General features: G+C 43.7%; 1 protein-coding gene across 1 annotated transcript in view; it reads right to left on the bottom strand.

Annotated features, from left to right (window-relative positions):
• LOC311343273 (netrin receptor UNC5C-like) overlaps positions 1 to 16,686 on the bottom strand; it is a gene marked incomplete at its 3' end in the record, with an annotated part of 149,673 nt that extends 132,987 nt beyond the window's left edge. The window contains exon 1 of the mRNA XM_084468150.1: positions 16,542 to 16,686. Coding sequence (XP_084324276.1) covers positions 16,542 to 16,674 — 133 coding nt within the window. The 5' untranslated portion in view covers positions 16,675 to 16,686. The remainder of the gene's footprint in view (positions 1 to 16,541) is intronic.
• Positions 16,687 to 16,914: the final 228 nt, after the last annotated feature.

Raw genomic sequence — 16,914 nt, 5'->3', positions numbered from 1 at the left:
TCTGTCTGCAATGCAAAGTTTGCACAGGAGTCAACCGGTTCACTTGTTTCATTGCATTCATTTCACGTCGACACAAATCGTTCATTACAACTCATTTGGAATATAAGGGAACATACTTCTAATACAGGCAAGCCGACCATTCTTATAACAAGCACACACACACACACACACACACACACACATCCAGACAGCCACAGAAACACACACACAGCACAGACTCACTCTGTGTTTTGGATTGTATGCCCATGCAGAGAGCCATGAGCGATTCTTGAAAAGTGGGATATGTTTTAATGAAAGGCCAACAGATGCAGGGCAAGCAGCTCAGCCAGTCTCAGAGAGACCAATTCAAAACCAGTGAACAAGGGCGGTGGGATTCACTAAGATGTCTGGTGCTCAGAGGACTCTCTGTTCACTACCAAGCAGAAAGCATAACTACCATTAGGTGCCCTCCTTCAGTGTCGCTCCAAAACAGATTGATGATGGAAATAAATGAACAAAGTGAGAATAGCATGAATTATTCAGGGATGGCTTGTAGGGCTTCGGGCATGGCAGTCTAGCACTGCATAACCTTGTATGGCATGGTAAAAAACTTGAGGGCCTGGCACATGGTACCGTTCTAATAGGAGCCCTGATGACAACTACACGATGAACTCATGAATAAAAACTAATTCTCGCCTTGTCGCCATATGGTGCAGCCTTGGCATCTAGGATGAACCCAGAGGCCGTCTGGGATTTCAGGGAGGAAAGAGCTAAAGATTTACCACTCTAAGAGATGGGTTGAAATTAACTTGAATGTTGTTAATTTGCGGCATTACCCACAGGTGGTTGGTGAAAGGGTTATGGCCTGGAAATCAACGTCATTATTCCAACTATGATTATTTCAAACACGAGTTGGCATCAACAAAGTGAGGATTTGCGGCAATGAATGAGCGTGAACGGGGGCTGATGTGACGTCCTCGTTGAGAATGTTCTTTATTTCAACAGAATGGTGTGGACGTTAATGCACAGGTTTTCACCTTGCTCGACAAACACACAAATATCGTTTATTTTCAGCCCAGCTCCGTTTTTACAGCCATGAAAGAAAGTCGGCGTGAGCGTGATAGAGGTCCACGGCCTCTGAGTCTGAATAGATGGGTATTCGGGGATTCAGAATACAACGTGGCTAAAGTGATGCCTGTGAGGTGGACACAAGCCTCGGAAGGTCATCGCTGATGCCGTGCAGCGGGATGATTCTATGCACTTCACTTCAACACCTAAGGCTAAGGAGTGTACCGATTCAGGTACACAAGGAACCAAGGGCGTCAGCAGCATTTTGATTGGGGGGGGACGATATATTTTGGCAGGGGATCTGGGGGTCCTCCCCCAGAAATTTTTGAAAGAAGTAGATGGCGCATTTTACCATGTTTTTAGATTTAAAAAGATCTCCCTCTTTCATTGTTATCCTTGGAGCCGGCATGGGCTGCAATTACTGACTACTATTATTTGTTTGGGTGTGATACACAGAGGACTGACACTGACAACTCTATTTAATGAGAGCAAAATAGTTGGATTTAAAAAATTTGAGAGTGAATTAGAAAATAATGAGGTAACTTTGAGGCAACAAATAGCCCTACATTAATGTCATGCATCCCGCAAAAATGCCACTGTCGTTGAACCGACTCTCAACATAGGCTTCAGTGAGGGTTTTGTCGTACCTGGGCAGTGCATGCACAATTTTTTTGTAGCAGTAGTGCTGTAAGTTGGTAACCTAGCAACGCTAGGGGGGTCCAGAAGCATGCCCCCCCCCCCCCCCCGAAAGAAAATTTTGAAAAATAACCCTTTAAATGGTTACTTCTGGTGAGATTTTTTGGGGAAAAATGTACAGATTGAGCTTCCAAATATGACATAACAACCAACAGAGTCAAGGTATCTGCTGAGACCAGATCATTGTGCAAATGTGCCTTGAACTTGGCAGAAACTAAGTTCATCTTTTATGTTGATTTTCAGCTATTTCTTTGATATTTATCATAAGCCTTAGAAAAAAAAGATTATTATTTTTTGGGCAAATTTTTTTTTGGGCAATTTTTTTTTTGCAGTGGCGCTGACAATCCGCCGCTGCTGAATGCATATAGAGGAAACGTGTACTGGATTTCTAATGATATAGGTATTCCCCCTACTGATGAAGTGGAACGGATTTGATTGTGAAGCAATGAAAAGAACCCTGAACTAGTAGACCAGTCATGCACTAATATTTTTGATGGCAAATGTGGGGGGGACATGACCGACCCCCCCCATTATATGCGAGGAACACCCACGGAATGCACAAACAGACACAATAACAAAAAACGCTGTGGTTAACATGAATCTAGTTCCACATTAACACGTTCACAGGGGGGTTACGGGGAGTTAGACTCGGAGGGGCTGAGCACTAACGCAGGCCTGGGAAACCATTCCACGAGTAATTGCGATAAAAGGGTAAACCAATAACCTTGATTTGACACAAAGAGTACCGTGTACGTACAAACATGCTCAGACATGCACAGAGAAACTTGTCGGGAAGCAGAAGACGGCAATCAATCGTCGTCAAGTCGCCGGCCAATGGGAGAGCTGAACAATGGCGCTCCGTTATTGCCGTCTTGTCTACCCAGCAGCACCAGAACAACAGGAAGACACCAATCAATAGTTTGTCACATGGCGCTATCTGACATTGTGTGTGTGAGTGTGAGTGTGTGTGTGAGTGTGTGTGTGTGTGTGTGTGTGTGCCTGAGTTCCTTAACGGAACAACCAGCTGGGGGACAAAAAGGCTCCTTGAGGATTAAATGGCCACTTAATCGAACACTTGAGAAGTTTAATTGCGTTTGTTTGTGTGTGTGTGTGTGTGTGTGTGTGTGTGTGTGTGTGTGTGTGTGTGTGTGTGTGTGTGTGTGTGTGAGTATGTGTGTGTGTGTGTGTGTGTGTGTGCGTGCGTGTGTCACTATGTGGGTGTATATGTGTCGTTCAGATCTACATGTAGATGTGTGGAGGTGTGTGTGTGTGTGATCTTCCCGGTCTACATAGCTGACACGGTAAATTGTGAACGTGTTTGGATTGATTTTCTTCAGAAATGTTGCTTGCGGCGCCCGGTCTGCAACAACAGAACAGACTCTGCTTGTTCCCACTGATTAGGGCTTCTTGTTTGGTTAAGTATTGATTTGGCCGGAGAGTTCCTGAAATAGAACTTGAACTTTCGGCACTTTGTTGCGTGTACTTTGTGTCTTTTGTGTGTCATTGGGGCCCCGTTGATACACAGCCAGTAAGGTTAATGAAACGCTTTCCCTTCAAATGGCTGCTTCGAGAAAATGTAAGAACAAAAGTTTCAATGTGGAGTGAAGAGGTGTATTTACATCTGAATGTGAATCTGTACGGAAGAAAATTTATCTTTTTAATTATAGATTGTTTTCTCGCTCTTTAAAAATGTACAACTCTGTTGTTGTACTTCTGCAATTAATTCTGGGTCGTACAGCTAAAATCCCTGCTACATAACAAGCTCTTTACTTGAGGGCTTGCGTAACCAGATAACTAAAACTATATTAAGACACTATTTAAATCAATTTCCATCAATTTTTGACGCCAATTATTTAATGAATTAAACAAGGTCTTCTTGAGTGGGAGACTCTCAACGCATTGGCGCCCAGATGGTCAGAGCCATTCTAGGAGTCGTAGGTCTTAAGATGCTGCACTTTTATAAATAATTCATCAGGCCAAAGTCAAAAAGTGCTCTGAGTCTAAGTGCTGAAAGGGCTCAAAACCTTAAATACATGATGCCAAAGGGACTATGCCAAACGTTTCAATGTCAAACAGTTCAACCCATGTTCCGTTCAACCTCTGGGCGAAAACACCAAAAATATAAACTATTTTTTGCTATTAACGTCTATAAAAGCATCATCCTTTTTTTTTTTTACTCCTTTACTTTTTACTCCTTTTTATTATGTGACCTCCCCAAACATTTTGGATGGTCCATTCGTATGAACGGTCTGTCTGAATGAAATGTCTTCATCAAATTGTCATAAATTGGTGGAAAATCCGGAATATTTTATTCATCTTATATCACCTCCGGTACATTCTTCTCCTGATTATTTTTTTCTCATGCAAATCATATCAATGACCAAGAAACCCTTCAAGACTAAATAATAAACACACCAAAAAATGAACTGAAAAGTTTGTCAGCTACGATAACTCTTGTTTCAATTCTGAACCGAAAACAATCTAAAAAAAGTTGAAAGTTACATGTTGACCTGGAGCCAAAATGGCGGCAGTGCCCTCATTCTCTGACAGGACCTCAGCGCTGAACGGAGATAAACCAAGGCCCTCGAGGGCCCCAGAGGAAGAGAGCAACACAAATAACCACGGCAACAATACAAGGATTTGGTGGAGCTCGATGCAGCCAGGGGCATTGTCTGGCTGAAGTCAGCTACTTTCGGCTTCTTTTGAGACTGTTCCTTGGGTTTAGATGACATTTCTCAGCAAACGAGAAGTACAACAACAACAAAAGGGAAACTTCAAACGCCTCCCATACGTTGTTGCTTTTTTTCCTTTCCATTCTTGGCGACTTTTGTTCAAAGTTTTAAATCTTGGAGGGACAAAAGTAGGAAGCAAGAAAAAAATGTCTGAGAAAAGTGAATACGGAAGAGAAGGGGAGAGAGAGAATGAGGGAGAAAGAGAGAGAGAGAGAGAGAGAGAGAGAGAGAGAGAGACACACACACACACACACACACACACACACACACAGGGACAGTGCTGGTTCAGAAGGCTACCTTGCATTCTTCTCATAATAAGGCCTTTGGTTTTTTTTTTCCTCCCTCACTCGTCTTGTCAAGCCACACACAAATGTAACCCTATACGGATGATGTCATTGTGGGGAAGCACGGCAGCTATAACTTACAGATGCCTACTTGACAAGCAGTGCAGCACAGCGGACCTCAGCGAGACAAAGTCTTTCATATGGCAACGCTGCAACGTGCGCTGACGGCACAGTTGTGAGTGATTTGCATCGGTTAAACAGCCACATGTGATGGGCGACACCCGGGCATGCTAAAGAACAGTGCGTTCGGGAATGGCAACCAGCCAATCACAATGTGTACTGAACTATATCACAATACACTAGTCCCATTTTAAAGAACACCACTGAAACCCGTCACTGCGCAACATCACCCCATGACCAAAACAATACAATACTACTAAACTTTGAAACAACTGGATAATAACCGAAACTAAAGCTGCCTGCACTTCAAGGTGGCTTACAGAGGTTCACGTGATAGACTATGTAGAGGACTACAGTGTGTATATGGGTACATGGGTACCCATGTCCCTCCTTAAGGGGAATGTATGTAGGACAGCCCGGAGCCTGCCCCTCCCAACCAAACTAAGGGGCTGAAATGGCTAAGAACATGCCAGCACCAGGCTACTTAGTGCAGACACAGTCATGGTGACATGCCTCCCTTTCACTGCCAAGCACACCCACTGGTGCCATTGTGTGTGTGTGTGTGTGTGTGTGTGTGTGTGTGTGTGTGTGTGTGTGTGTGTGTGTGTGTGTGTGTGTGTGTGTGTGTGTGTGTACATGTATGCTTCGCGTCCCTGTTTGTATGCCTGTTTGTATTTATATGATTGTGCATGAGCATGTGTGTATGCGTGTGTGTGTGTGTGTGTGTGTGTGTGTGTGTGTGTGTGTGTGTGTGCGTGCGGTTGCGTTCCTGTGTGTGTGTGTGTGTGTGTGTGTGTGTGTTCATGTGTTTGTGTTCCCCGTCCTGGGGTGTGGAAAAAGCCCCTTGTTTGCTCCTGCTCAGCAGGGCAGAGACACTTGTCCCAGAGTAATAGAGTGTGTTGTTGTCTGCTCACAAATATTGGCGGGCAAATTGAGCCACATGTCACCGGACAACGAGCCAGTGTGGGAGCTGGAAAAAAAAAAGTGTGTGACTACCAGGCCGGCCACTTGGCCAGCTGTGCCTGGGGCGGCCGGCTCAGGGTGGAGTGGCGAGAGGGGTGGGGGCGGGGACACTGAGGCTTACCGGGTCTCCACTGGAAGAACGGAAACTCTCCGTGGAGTCGGTCGGGTGTATTGGTGCAGCCCCTTAATCATAGTTAGAGTCACAACGGGTCACCCGGGCTCCACGTTTAATGACACCCAAGCCCTCTAAAAGGGCAAGGAAAAACTCCCCAAGTCCAAGGGGAATCCTCAGAAGGAACCCAGATGAGGAGGTTCATCCTTCCAGGTATTGTTAGGAGTGCAACAGGAGGTGCAGAAAACGGAGCACAAACAAAAGGTTCGAGATTAAGTTATTGGAAAATAATAGATTATTAATAATAAGTTAGTTAATTGGTGGTTCTTTTCTCTTGCCTGGCAATCATCCAAAAAATGAGATACCTAGCTGTGAAAATGACCACTTTCAAACCTAATGGCTCATTTAAGAAGGATTTAACGAGTGGGATCAGAATTGTTGTTATTATATGCTTCTAATTATCAGCATTGCTTCGCTTGTAATTGTTGTGAGTGTGTTTGTGTGGGTGCATGCGTATGTACACCAGTTTCTTCAAATTACCTCCAGATTTCATCAGCAATTGAATCACAGCAGGGGAGCCCCAGGGGCTGCCATGGAAACGGCGATAATGATGCGATGCGTGAACATTTTATGAACAGCATGTCAGATCTTTCATGCCGGCAACAGTGAGTCCATTTTAAAGGATGGATGATGTGGGGGAAAAAAAGAAATAAACAAGTGACAGAGAAATGTTTCGAAGTGTGGTAGCGTCAATCTGTGCTAGGCTCATTGGAGCAATAAATCTTTTCTTTTTTTTTAGTGCTAATAAAAGCTTTGAATAAAGTGTTTCATCGGACGGACAGGTTTGCCACTGTGATATTTCAACACTTAACTTTAGTGTGTTCAAATGTGATGTGATGTTCACACTTCCACTCGATCGCAAGATATGTTTACATGCTTGCCTACATTAAGACCAAGCATGTTTAACCCACTGTTCTAGTGAACTTAATGAAGTACATAGTGAACTGACGTCCTACAAGTTACATTACTTACATCCAACCTAAAAAAGAACCTGGCTAACTTCTCAACCAATACACTCAATGTTTTTGTAATAGTGATTTAAGGAAGGACAAAAAATCACCAAAATAGAGAACCAAAGAATCATTTCAAAAATAAATGTCTAACGTAAGCTCTATGTAGTGTTATCATTATTTGTTGCATTCTATTATTATTAAGCTATTGTACTTTACTGTATTGTACTGTACTGTAACTGTACTTATTAAGTACAGTTTCAGAGCACCAGTGATCTGGGACTGGCTAAGGGGCATGTGCAGCACATCAAACCCACAGAAACACAACTGTGCCCACCTCCACAAAACAACATGTTTACAGAGACAAACATTATGCGTGCACACACACACACACACACACACACACACACGAACACACACACACAAAAAAATGTAGGAGGAAATCAATGAAAACAAAGCAAAGTTGGAACGTGCTTTACAACCTGAACAAAAACATGGTCAGTTGACCTGTGCTTTTCGCTACGGCAACCCCCATGATAATAATAACAACAATAACTACTACTTCTACTATTCACTCCTGTTGGGAAGGGGGGGAATATAATTTGGGATACAATAGAAATCTCTTCAGAAGCATAAAATAATAATAAATATCATCCATCACGCACTCCATCGCCCTCTAAAGTGATGTTCCCTTTGCAATGATTTGTATCATTGCGCAGTTGCCTTTTTTTTCTTCTGTTGGTGACTATATCATGCGTCATCTAATTGATTTAAAAGATGTTGTGTTTCTCGAAAATGTAGAAAATAAATGTGACTGAGGCAGGATGTCTTTTAAAGGGCTGTATATATGACAAATCGCAGATGAAATATATTGTTGGATTACAGCTATACTTTTTCTCATTTATCTGTCATCATGTCTATATAACTTGTGTAGCTTATAACTATTTTTCCACATGATTCATTAGTACCGTGGACACGCCAACGGCCAATCAAGGTACATCACAAAGAACATAGAACAGTAAAGACAACATGTCAGTTTTTCTCAAAGGCAACCTTTCATGTGGCAATTTATTTTGCACATTTCATATTTTTCCCCATATGAGTCACTCTGTGATTTCCCTATGGAAACACAGCCCCAACTCTTTATTCACAGCACATGGAACACCAAAAAGTTATCAAAAAAAGGGGAAGAACGTGTACAAAGAGACAACAGCAAAACATGACTGAAGCTTAAAGCAATACTTCAGCATAACCACAGTGAAACCAAATCCCTATTGTTATTTTGCATTGTTTCACAGGAATAGCATGGCATGAATACATTCATTCTTGTTTGTTTGAGACCCAAACAAGATGGAAGATTGCAAAACCCTGAAACAATATGGAAACGCAGATATTGTTGCAGAAATACAAACACGCTTGTCAGAGTACTTCATTTATTTTTATCCCCAAGGAAATGGTTTACATTGTTTATTAACATTGGATTTGAAGGACAGGAGGAGCAAGAGAGAGTGGGAGCGAGAGTGTAGATCAATTCAAAATGATAACATATAGAAGCTCAGAGAGCTAATAAGGGATTCCGCTGTGTTACAGTGAAATGTTCCTGTTTTTACAATGATATGGCTGTAGGCAAAATACATCCAGGCGCCTGCTGGTAATCTTTATTTATTCGCTCCTGCTGTGGTTGCTTTGATGTGAGATTGCAACAGGTTTCTGGTTTCAATCCAATCAAAAACAAATGTGGGATAAAAAATCCTCCATGTACTATTTATGGAGATTTGTACAATGGGCTGAAGTAGATGTCCATCATCCTCATCAGCTCCCAGGCTAAACTTTTCCTCCACAGAAAAGGGCACACACTAATGCTGGATGTGTTTCCGTAAATGTCGACAATATTTTGACTCCTCAAATCGAACCCAGCGGTTCTCTCGTAAAGCAAGGATTTTTTCAAATTCTCTCGTGTCTTTCTTTGTTTTTTGCGCCTGAGCAGCGGTTGCAAAACATCCACACAACATGTGAAGGTAAAAACAGACATATTTTAACGAACATAAAATGTATCCGCCTTAGTCTCTCTATCGACTTAGCTGACAATTTTGATTAATGACCAGGCTGGCAGTACATCTTTAAGTGCCTCCCTCACTCCCTCTCTCCCTACCCAGAGCTCTCCCTACGGCTACAAGACTAGTAGAGTTTGCTCTTCTCTGCCTCATCCACCTCACTTCTTTTCCTCACCTTTAGTCTTTCAACCCCACAATATGGGCCAAATATCCCAAGATGCAATAATTTACGGCAGTCGTAAGTCTCTCTCGCTCTCTTGCTCTCAATATCTCTGTCCCTCTATTTTCTCTCCCTCTCATACCTACAATACCTGGCTACCTGCAATTACTTTAACTCCTCTGGGAGGAAGAAAAACTGCTGTGCCAATGGATTATTCTTGCAAATAACAATGTGATATTTCATCTTTACATGTCCGCTATAACACACACACGCAGGCACAGGGGGAACAAACCAACGTGCCTTCTCAGCAACGGGCTGCCCGCATTCATTAACCACTTAAAAGGCTGTGTTGAAATTAATCAAAGCAAACTGCTTACGCATAATTTTTGTCGCCGGGTAAAATATGGACCCCGTGTGGAGAAAGTGGGCTAGCTCTACTACTACAGCACGTAAAAGTCCTCCTACGAACAGTGTAGTGTTGTGTGAATGCATGTGTTGCATGTGTTCACGTACGTTTTTATTACGTAAGTGCTTTTTAGTGTTTTTAGTGCATATATTAGAGTGTGTGTGTGTGTGTGTGTGTGTGTGTGTGTGCTCTTTTAGCACAAAAAATGTGCTTATTTATAAGCCAATTTCACATCCTCAATTTGAATCTACTGCATTTGGATGTCTGTGACTTTGTATGCATTCAGATTTTATTGTGCACTTTTATTTGCATCACGTCTGTGTGCAAGGGTGTGTGTTTGTATGCATGATGCACGAAAGTGCAAATAAAAGTGCCTACGTGTGTCTCTGTGCGTGTGTGTGCGCGCGTCTGTGTGTGTGCGTGCGTGTGTGAATGCGTGACCAGAGCTCCGACGTAAGCCTAGGAGGTAAAAGTTACAGTCGGTGATTATAGTAATTATGGTTTCAGGTTTTTGCATATTCCGTCAGATGGGCCACTAGATTACAGACACACTTGGCAGTGTAGGGACCGAGGGGGAGAGCGAGGCGAGGGAGAGAGAAGGAGTCACTGTTGAACCATTGGTGGAGCGGAGCGGGGGGAAGAAGAGAAGGAGAGTAAAAGGGACGGCACAGGGGGAAACGACAGAAAGAAAATCTAAACTTGGGAAGGAGAAAGAAAGAGGGAAACCCAGCGGAGGGAGAGACAGAAGGGGTTGAAAGGAGGATGGAGAATGGAAAGAAAAGCAGAGAGGAGAAAGAGAACGACTAATCCGTGAGGCGGCTTCCAAACTACTGCTCAGCATGCTCCCTCCCTCCCTCCCTCCCCCCCTCCCTCCGTCCGTCTCCCCCGTTCCTCCCTCCCTTTCCACACTACTGAGTGCTGAATGAGCCCGTTACAGTGCAGCTTTTGTCTCGTATCTAAAGCGGCCTGAATGTCAACTTCACCCCCGAAAAAACAAAAGCAACAAACACTCCACCTTGTTCGCTCTTCGTCTTCCTTCTATCTCTCCCCCCCCCCCCCCCCCCCCCGCTTTCTTTCTCCCATGCCTCTTTCCCCCTGCTGCCCTTTGCTCATGTTTACTTGTCGACCTTTGTTTTCCCGGCTGGCTGTCGCTCCCCTCTCCTTCCCCTCTTACTCCCTTCGCCCTCCGGTTCTTTCCTCGAGAGGATAATGCGCGGCACAATAAGCACATTCAGGCTAAACAAAACACCCCCCAACACTCTTCGTCTAGCAGACCCCCTGTCGCGCTGTACCGCCTTCCCTCAATAGCGGCAGTATTACATATTCATGGTGCGTGGAATAAGTCCCTCTCTCCCTCTTGCTCCCGCTTCATCCAACACTTGCACCCAATATGAACATACGCCCAACACGCATGTTGAATGCCCACGGTTCATCGAAAACACCCAGAACCCATCTGGCGGTCGTGTGTGGCCCCCGAAAGTATTTTAAGCGGAGTGGGGGAAATTGTTTTTGAATGCGACGTCAGCGTGCATTGGGTGCCTTCATTTGTTTGCGTGTGTGTGGGTGGGTGGGTGGGTGTGGGCGGGCGGGTGGATGCACGTGTGCGTGTGTGTGTGTGTGTGTGTGTTGCATGCATGTGTTTGTGTGTGTGTTGAAGGGTATGAAGTGCACTGAGTTGATAAAGAACAAGAATGTACAATAAGAAAACTTGGCTGATACGGTTAACCTAATGTATGCTAATTCAAATGAGAACATCTACATATTGTGTCTACATATTGAACGCCACAAGCATAGGATCTGCAGCAGGAGCAGATTGGGAGCTTGGCACAGATCCAAAGGGGGTGTCAAGAACATGCATGTTACCGGAAAGAGCGTGTGTGTGAGGCGGGGGGGGGGGGGGGGGGCGGGAGAAAGAGAGAGACAGAGTGATCCCGTTTCTTGACAAGCAGAATAAATATTTATATATATATGCGCGTGCGTGTTCTTCTAGTAATGGCCTGTCCTCACTGAACGCTGTGGCCTCTTGTTGTTGGCGAGGGGAATAAAAGTGGGCTGGGGCCATTTGCTGGGAGTTTTACGGGATCAAATAAAAACAATATATCGACCATGTACGGCCCTGGGCTGTTGGCGGTGGATAACTGCAGGGCTTTACAACACAGATACAAGAGGAGATTTCAATACAGAGCAGCTGGTCTGGCGGAGGCGGCGGCGGTGGAGGTGAAGGCGCCACTCTAGCCGTTCCTCTGACTTGTCATCTCCATGTCCTGCTCTCCCGCCTTCCTTCCTTCCTTCCTTCTGTCCGTCCGTCCGTCCGCCCGCCTCCTCTCTCTCAATGTGTTGGAATCAGACGGTGGGTGTGTGTGTGTGTGTGTGTGTGTGTGTGTGTGTGTGTGTGTGTGTGTGTGTGTGTGTGTGTGTGTGAGTTCAACATTTAGCTCTTCCAATAAGCTCTGCACTTGATTGTGCCATATTTTTTAATAAAATGTCAATTTCAAAGACAACCATTCTGACATTTTTCTCTGAAAAAAAACTGTTTTGCGGAAGAATCTTTTTTGGATTGGTATACCAAATTGCTATACGTGGAACCTTGTGGGCCCGTTTGGCATTCAGAAGCGCAACAATACATCCACTGTTGGGACTACACTCTAATTAAACTACATTCTAATTAAACTGCCTCAATCTAGCTAGAAACACAGTAGGGGGAGAGAGAGACTAAGAGTTTAAAAAAAAGACAGAGAGCGAGAGCAAGAAAGAAAGAAGGAAAGAACGAAAGAAAGAAAGAAAATAGAAAGACTAAAAAGAAAAAGAGGACAAATGACAAAGAGAAAATTGAGACAATGGTGAGCAGGACAGGAATCAGTGGCTTGGCACTGCTCTTTCTATTCACCAGAGCCAAGTGTTTATTGTGGGAATCCAGTTTCCACAAAACAGTACACCACAAGAATAGGACACCAGGCACCATAGCATGGCTCTTGGGTGCGCAGACCATAAACATATCAGTTAGTGGTTCCTGACATGGCTGACGTCAACTCATTCCATATAAATGAATGCCTGCTAATGAACACGATATTCATTTGGGATAATCTCTCAAAGTAAAAAACTGATCCACTATACAGCTTTGAAATACAGGGCATTTGGAAAAGTAATAAACGACAGTCAAAACACTTCTTGTACGACTGAATAAAGGGATTGACGGAATGAATGAATTTAATTATCTTCTTATCTCAGTGCTAAATCTTTTGGTTGAAAAGAAGAGAGGGGGTGTGGGGGGGAAATCGCTTTGAAAGGGGTTATTACTTCTTGCAGCAAAAAAGTGTTCATAGAGCCATTGGGAACTATTTAGGCCATTGATTCAGAACAAATGGGATTCTTTAAGGACATCGACAGGGCTCACTCACAAACACACACTCTCACACACACATACACAATCCCAATCCAAAACTGTGGAAATAGGAACCCGAAATGTGGCCTACGGTTTCGCAGACCATGAAAAATTCATAATTCCGAGTCTTTATATGACACTCCAGACGGATTTAGTGCCAACAGCGGGAGACACTTGGAGTCAGCTTCCCAACATTAATTTGATCCTTTCTTGTTTTCCCTTCTTCCTCGCTCCTGTTTTGGTCGGTTCTTCCCTGCAGCAGATAACTACGCACGTGCACAATTATCCTTCATCACAGGATTTCCCCAGTGGAGAGAGAGTGCTATTCCACCCTAGGCTATCTCCTAGACAGTAATACAGAGCCTATGGAATAAAATAGTATAGGGCATAGTTCACTTCATGTCAACTTTTCTTTTCTTAAACCCATAACATCAGTTGAAGACAGCCTTGTACCGCCTGCTATACTGCCTGACATGATGCCCGCATTTCATGCGATACTGTTCATGAATGGCTTCCACATCATGGTCACCATGAAATGTGTATGAAACGCATGAGTGCGCTGTTAACAGATGTAAAACCATTAGTGCTGTAAGAGTCATAGGCCAACTAGAGAGGAAGAGGGACTATAAACAAACCCACACATTAACCAAGAAAAACAACTTACGGGTGAGAAAAAGTTATAGTCTGTGAAATGGCTGAGAGAGAGAACGAGAGAGAGAGAGAGAGAGAGAGAGATCTGCCATTGCTAGGCTACTCCTAACAGCAGGGGGCCTTTCCATACAAAACAATCCTAGACACAGTGAAAGACGTCCTTTCACACACTCTCAAATGCGTTCACACACACACACACACACACACACACACACACACACGAACACCGCACATGCAACCACACACAGAATGAAGTATTGTCTTACAACACAGAAATGTCTCACTCTGTCTGTGTGTGTGTGTGTGTGTGTGTGTGTGTGTGTGTGTGTGTGTGTGTGTGTGTGTGTGTGTGTGTGTGTGTGTGTCCGTCCTAGTGGAGTGATCAAAGCCAGTGCAAACCACCCAGAGAGATCGCCTTCTCTTCATTCATTAATCTTGTCTCTCTCTCTCTCTCTCTCTCTCTCTCTCTCTCTCTCTCTCTCTCTCTCTCTCTCTCTCTCTCTCTCTCTCTCTCTCTCTCCCCTCCTCTTAATATCACTCACACATCACATTATTCCTGATCAATCACTCATATTTTGTGGCTTGCATTGTCCAGCCAATCGGATTGATTCATTTGGTTCCAAATCACCCCAGCTGTCCCTTGGCTGCTAAACCTTGGATGACTGCACTGCATCATGGGAAAGGAACAAAGCATATTTGTAGATGGCACGAGAGCGCTAAAAATGCCATGATGCAAATATCACACAAATATGAGCGGCCAAATGAAGTTGAAAACAATTCCAACTACACACAGTAACCTTCTAAAATGTCTATGCCCGAGCGCCTACGCACACATATATTCTAGACATTCCTATAGCTAGATCACATGTACGCATGTTCAGTACATCTTCCCACCTCCAGAATGTCAGCTTCACACATACGCCCACCCACACGCTACAGACTCCCGGATACAAGAGATGTCACCAAGCCAAACTATTTGTTTCTAATTCCCTAGTAGGATTCTTTTCACCGGCTCATCCATTTGGAATGTCTAATCTGCAATGAAAACCAAATAGCATGGCACGATTTAATTGGAAATTCAATTCAAGTAAAATCACTTGCTCCTTCTCCTCATGTGAAAGTCTCGATACAACAGACAGCAAGTACAGAGAGCGTTGTCGACATATATTTTTAAATCTTTCTGGAATAAACAGCTTTTTGGATGTAAAAACAACAACGAAGCGAGCACTGAGTTTGTAGTAGACAAGAGTCTGTCCACCCTTACAAAAGGGTTTGGCTTATGTTGTTTTTTTAGAGGGTCAACACCGTGACACTGAGATGAAAGGTGAACACATGCACTCCAACTGACAAGAGAAAATGTGACACCCACTCTCATCTGCTTGTCAGTGTGAGCATGAGCGTGAGTCTGTGTGTGTGTGTGTGTGTGTGTGTGTGTGTGTGTGTGTGTGTGTGTGTGTGTGTGTGTGTGTGTGTGTGTGTGTGTGTGTGTGTGTGTGTGTAAAATAGTGTACTTGGAACATCTTACAGTATCATTAAAGAAAAAGACTACAACCAAAATCACTGAAACATTAAAGATGGTTAAAGAAAGCCTTATTAAAGAAAATATTCCTCTTAATTAGGCTAATAACAATCCATAGATTAATCCGATAGAATAATTGAACTACAGAAGATAGCCCTTAAAGAGAAACGAAATAAGAACTGCGTGTCTCCTTCAAATACAATTATAAATTCGGAGTTATATACATAAAAGTATCAGAGCAACTTCCAGAAGAGTCAAAAGAGTAAAAAGTCGCAGGCTAATCCTTTAAATGGGAGTTGCCCTCTGCGTCTAGGGTGAATAGCGAACGCAGAGTGAGACAACTCTTATTTTGGAAACCTTGGTCTTATGCACAGAATGAATCGCTTGATTGTTAAAATAAAAAGTAACATCGTTATAGCCGCCATACAACTCTCCAGGTGTCCCTGTATGTGAATTATGTTGTTTACCGTTTAATCACGCGTTGTTGACAGCCCAATCAAAATAATGAATACCATATGAGCCACTGGCCAATACAGCCACTATGGGATGGACGCATATAATCACCAAAACAAAGTTATTACCGCACACAGTCGGTATCGATCATAGTCTATAGATGAGATGCTATGGAAGTCGAATAGGCGAGGTGATAACTGGAGAACCCAGCGGAGAGAAACATAAATCAAATACTCAGGATTTGACCTAAATGTTTTCCAGAGAGAGAAAAATAAAGGCATTCCCGCGCAATAGATGTGCATATAGCCTACGGAGAGAGATGGGGCGCAAAAAAATGACTTCACAGCCATGATCTAACAATATTTGATATTGATGGATGATCATTTACGCAACAATACTACTTATACGCACAATATCTCCAGTTTAATGATCGGGCAAACCGTACTTTCGCTCCACGCACCTTGGGGTGCCGGTGAATGGCAATTTATGTTATTAAATAGACGCTAAATGTTTGTGTGTGTATATAAGTGTATAGGTTGGGAAAAAAAAGAAATAAACAATAACATGCACGTGAGTGGTAGGCTATCGTATCAAACTGCTTGACATCATCAATAATTATTGCACGCCTCATGTTATCGCGTCGCGTCTCTCCACATCATGACGCCTTGTAAAGAGAAGCCGCCGCGGAGAACAGATCAGGCTTCACAGTTTCTCCTCACTTCTAAAGTGTCACTACCATCCCAGATGAACAGGCAAAAAAATACCTACTTGGACATGACTCGAAATGTTTGTCTAACAGCCCATCCATGGCTGTTTACAGGCGTAAACATGTGTGTTTTTTAAAATAAAATAAAGAAGGGGGGAAATGCAAACGCAAAATGCCAGCGCTTACCTTGGGCAAGTCCTAGGTGTACGACCACCAGGAGCACCATGATCCCCGGCGTGGCACACATTGTCATCAAGCGGCGGTAACCCAGGTGTCCTATTCCAGTGCTCGGCCCAGTGCTCCGTCCACTTTTCCACATACAAGCCGTGTGAGAAACTCCTCTGCTCCTCCGCTGCTTGTGTGTACGGGAGGGCTGTGTGTGTGTGTGTGTGTGTGTGTGTGTGTGTGTGTGTGTGTGTGTGTGTGTGTGTGTGTGTGTGTGTGTGTGTGTGGGGTGGGGTGGGGGGGGGGACGGGACCAGAACCCCCAATAAGTGTTTATTGTCTGCTCGAGGAAAAAAAAAAAAAAAAGTCCAAAAATTTGGTAGATAGCCTACGCT

Source organism: Micromesistius poutassou (assembly GCF_964030765.1).
Source record: "Micromesistius poutassou genome assembly, chromosome: 5".
NCBI classification, from domain to species: domain Eukaryota; kingdom Metazoa; phylum Chordata; class Actinopteri; order Gadiformes; family Gadidae; genus Micromesistius; species Micromesistius poutassou.
This window is presented reverse-complemented; position numbering and strand designations above follow the sequence as displayed.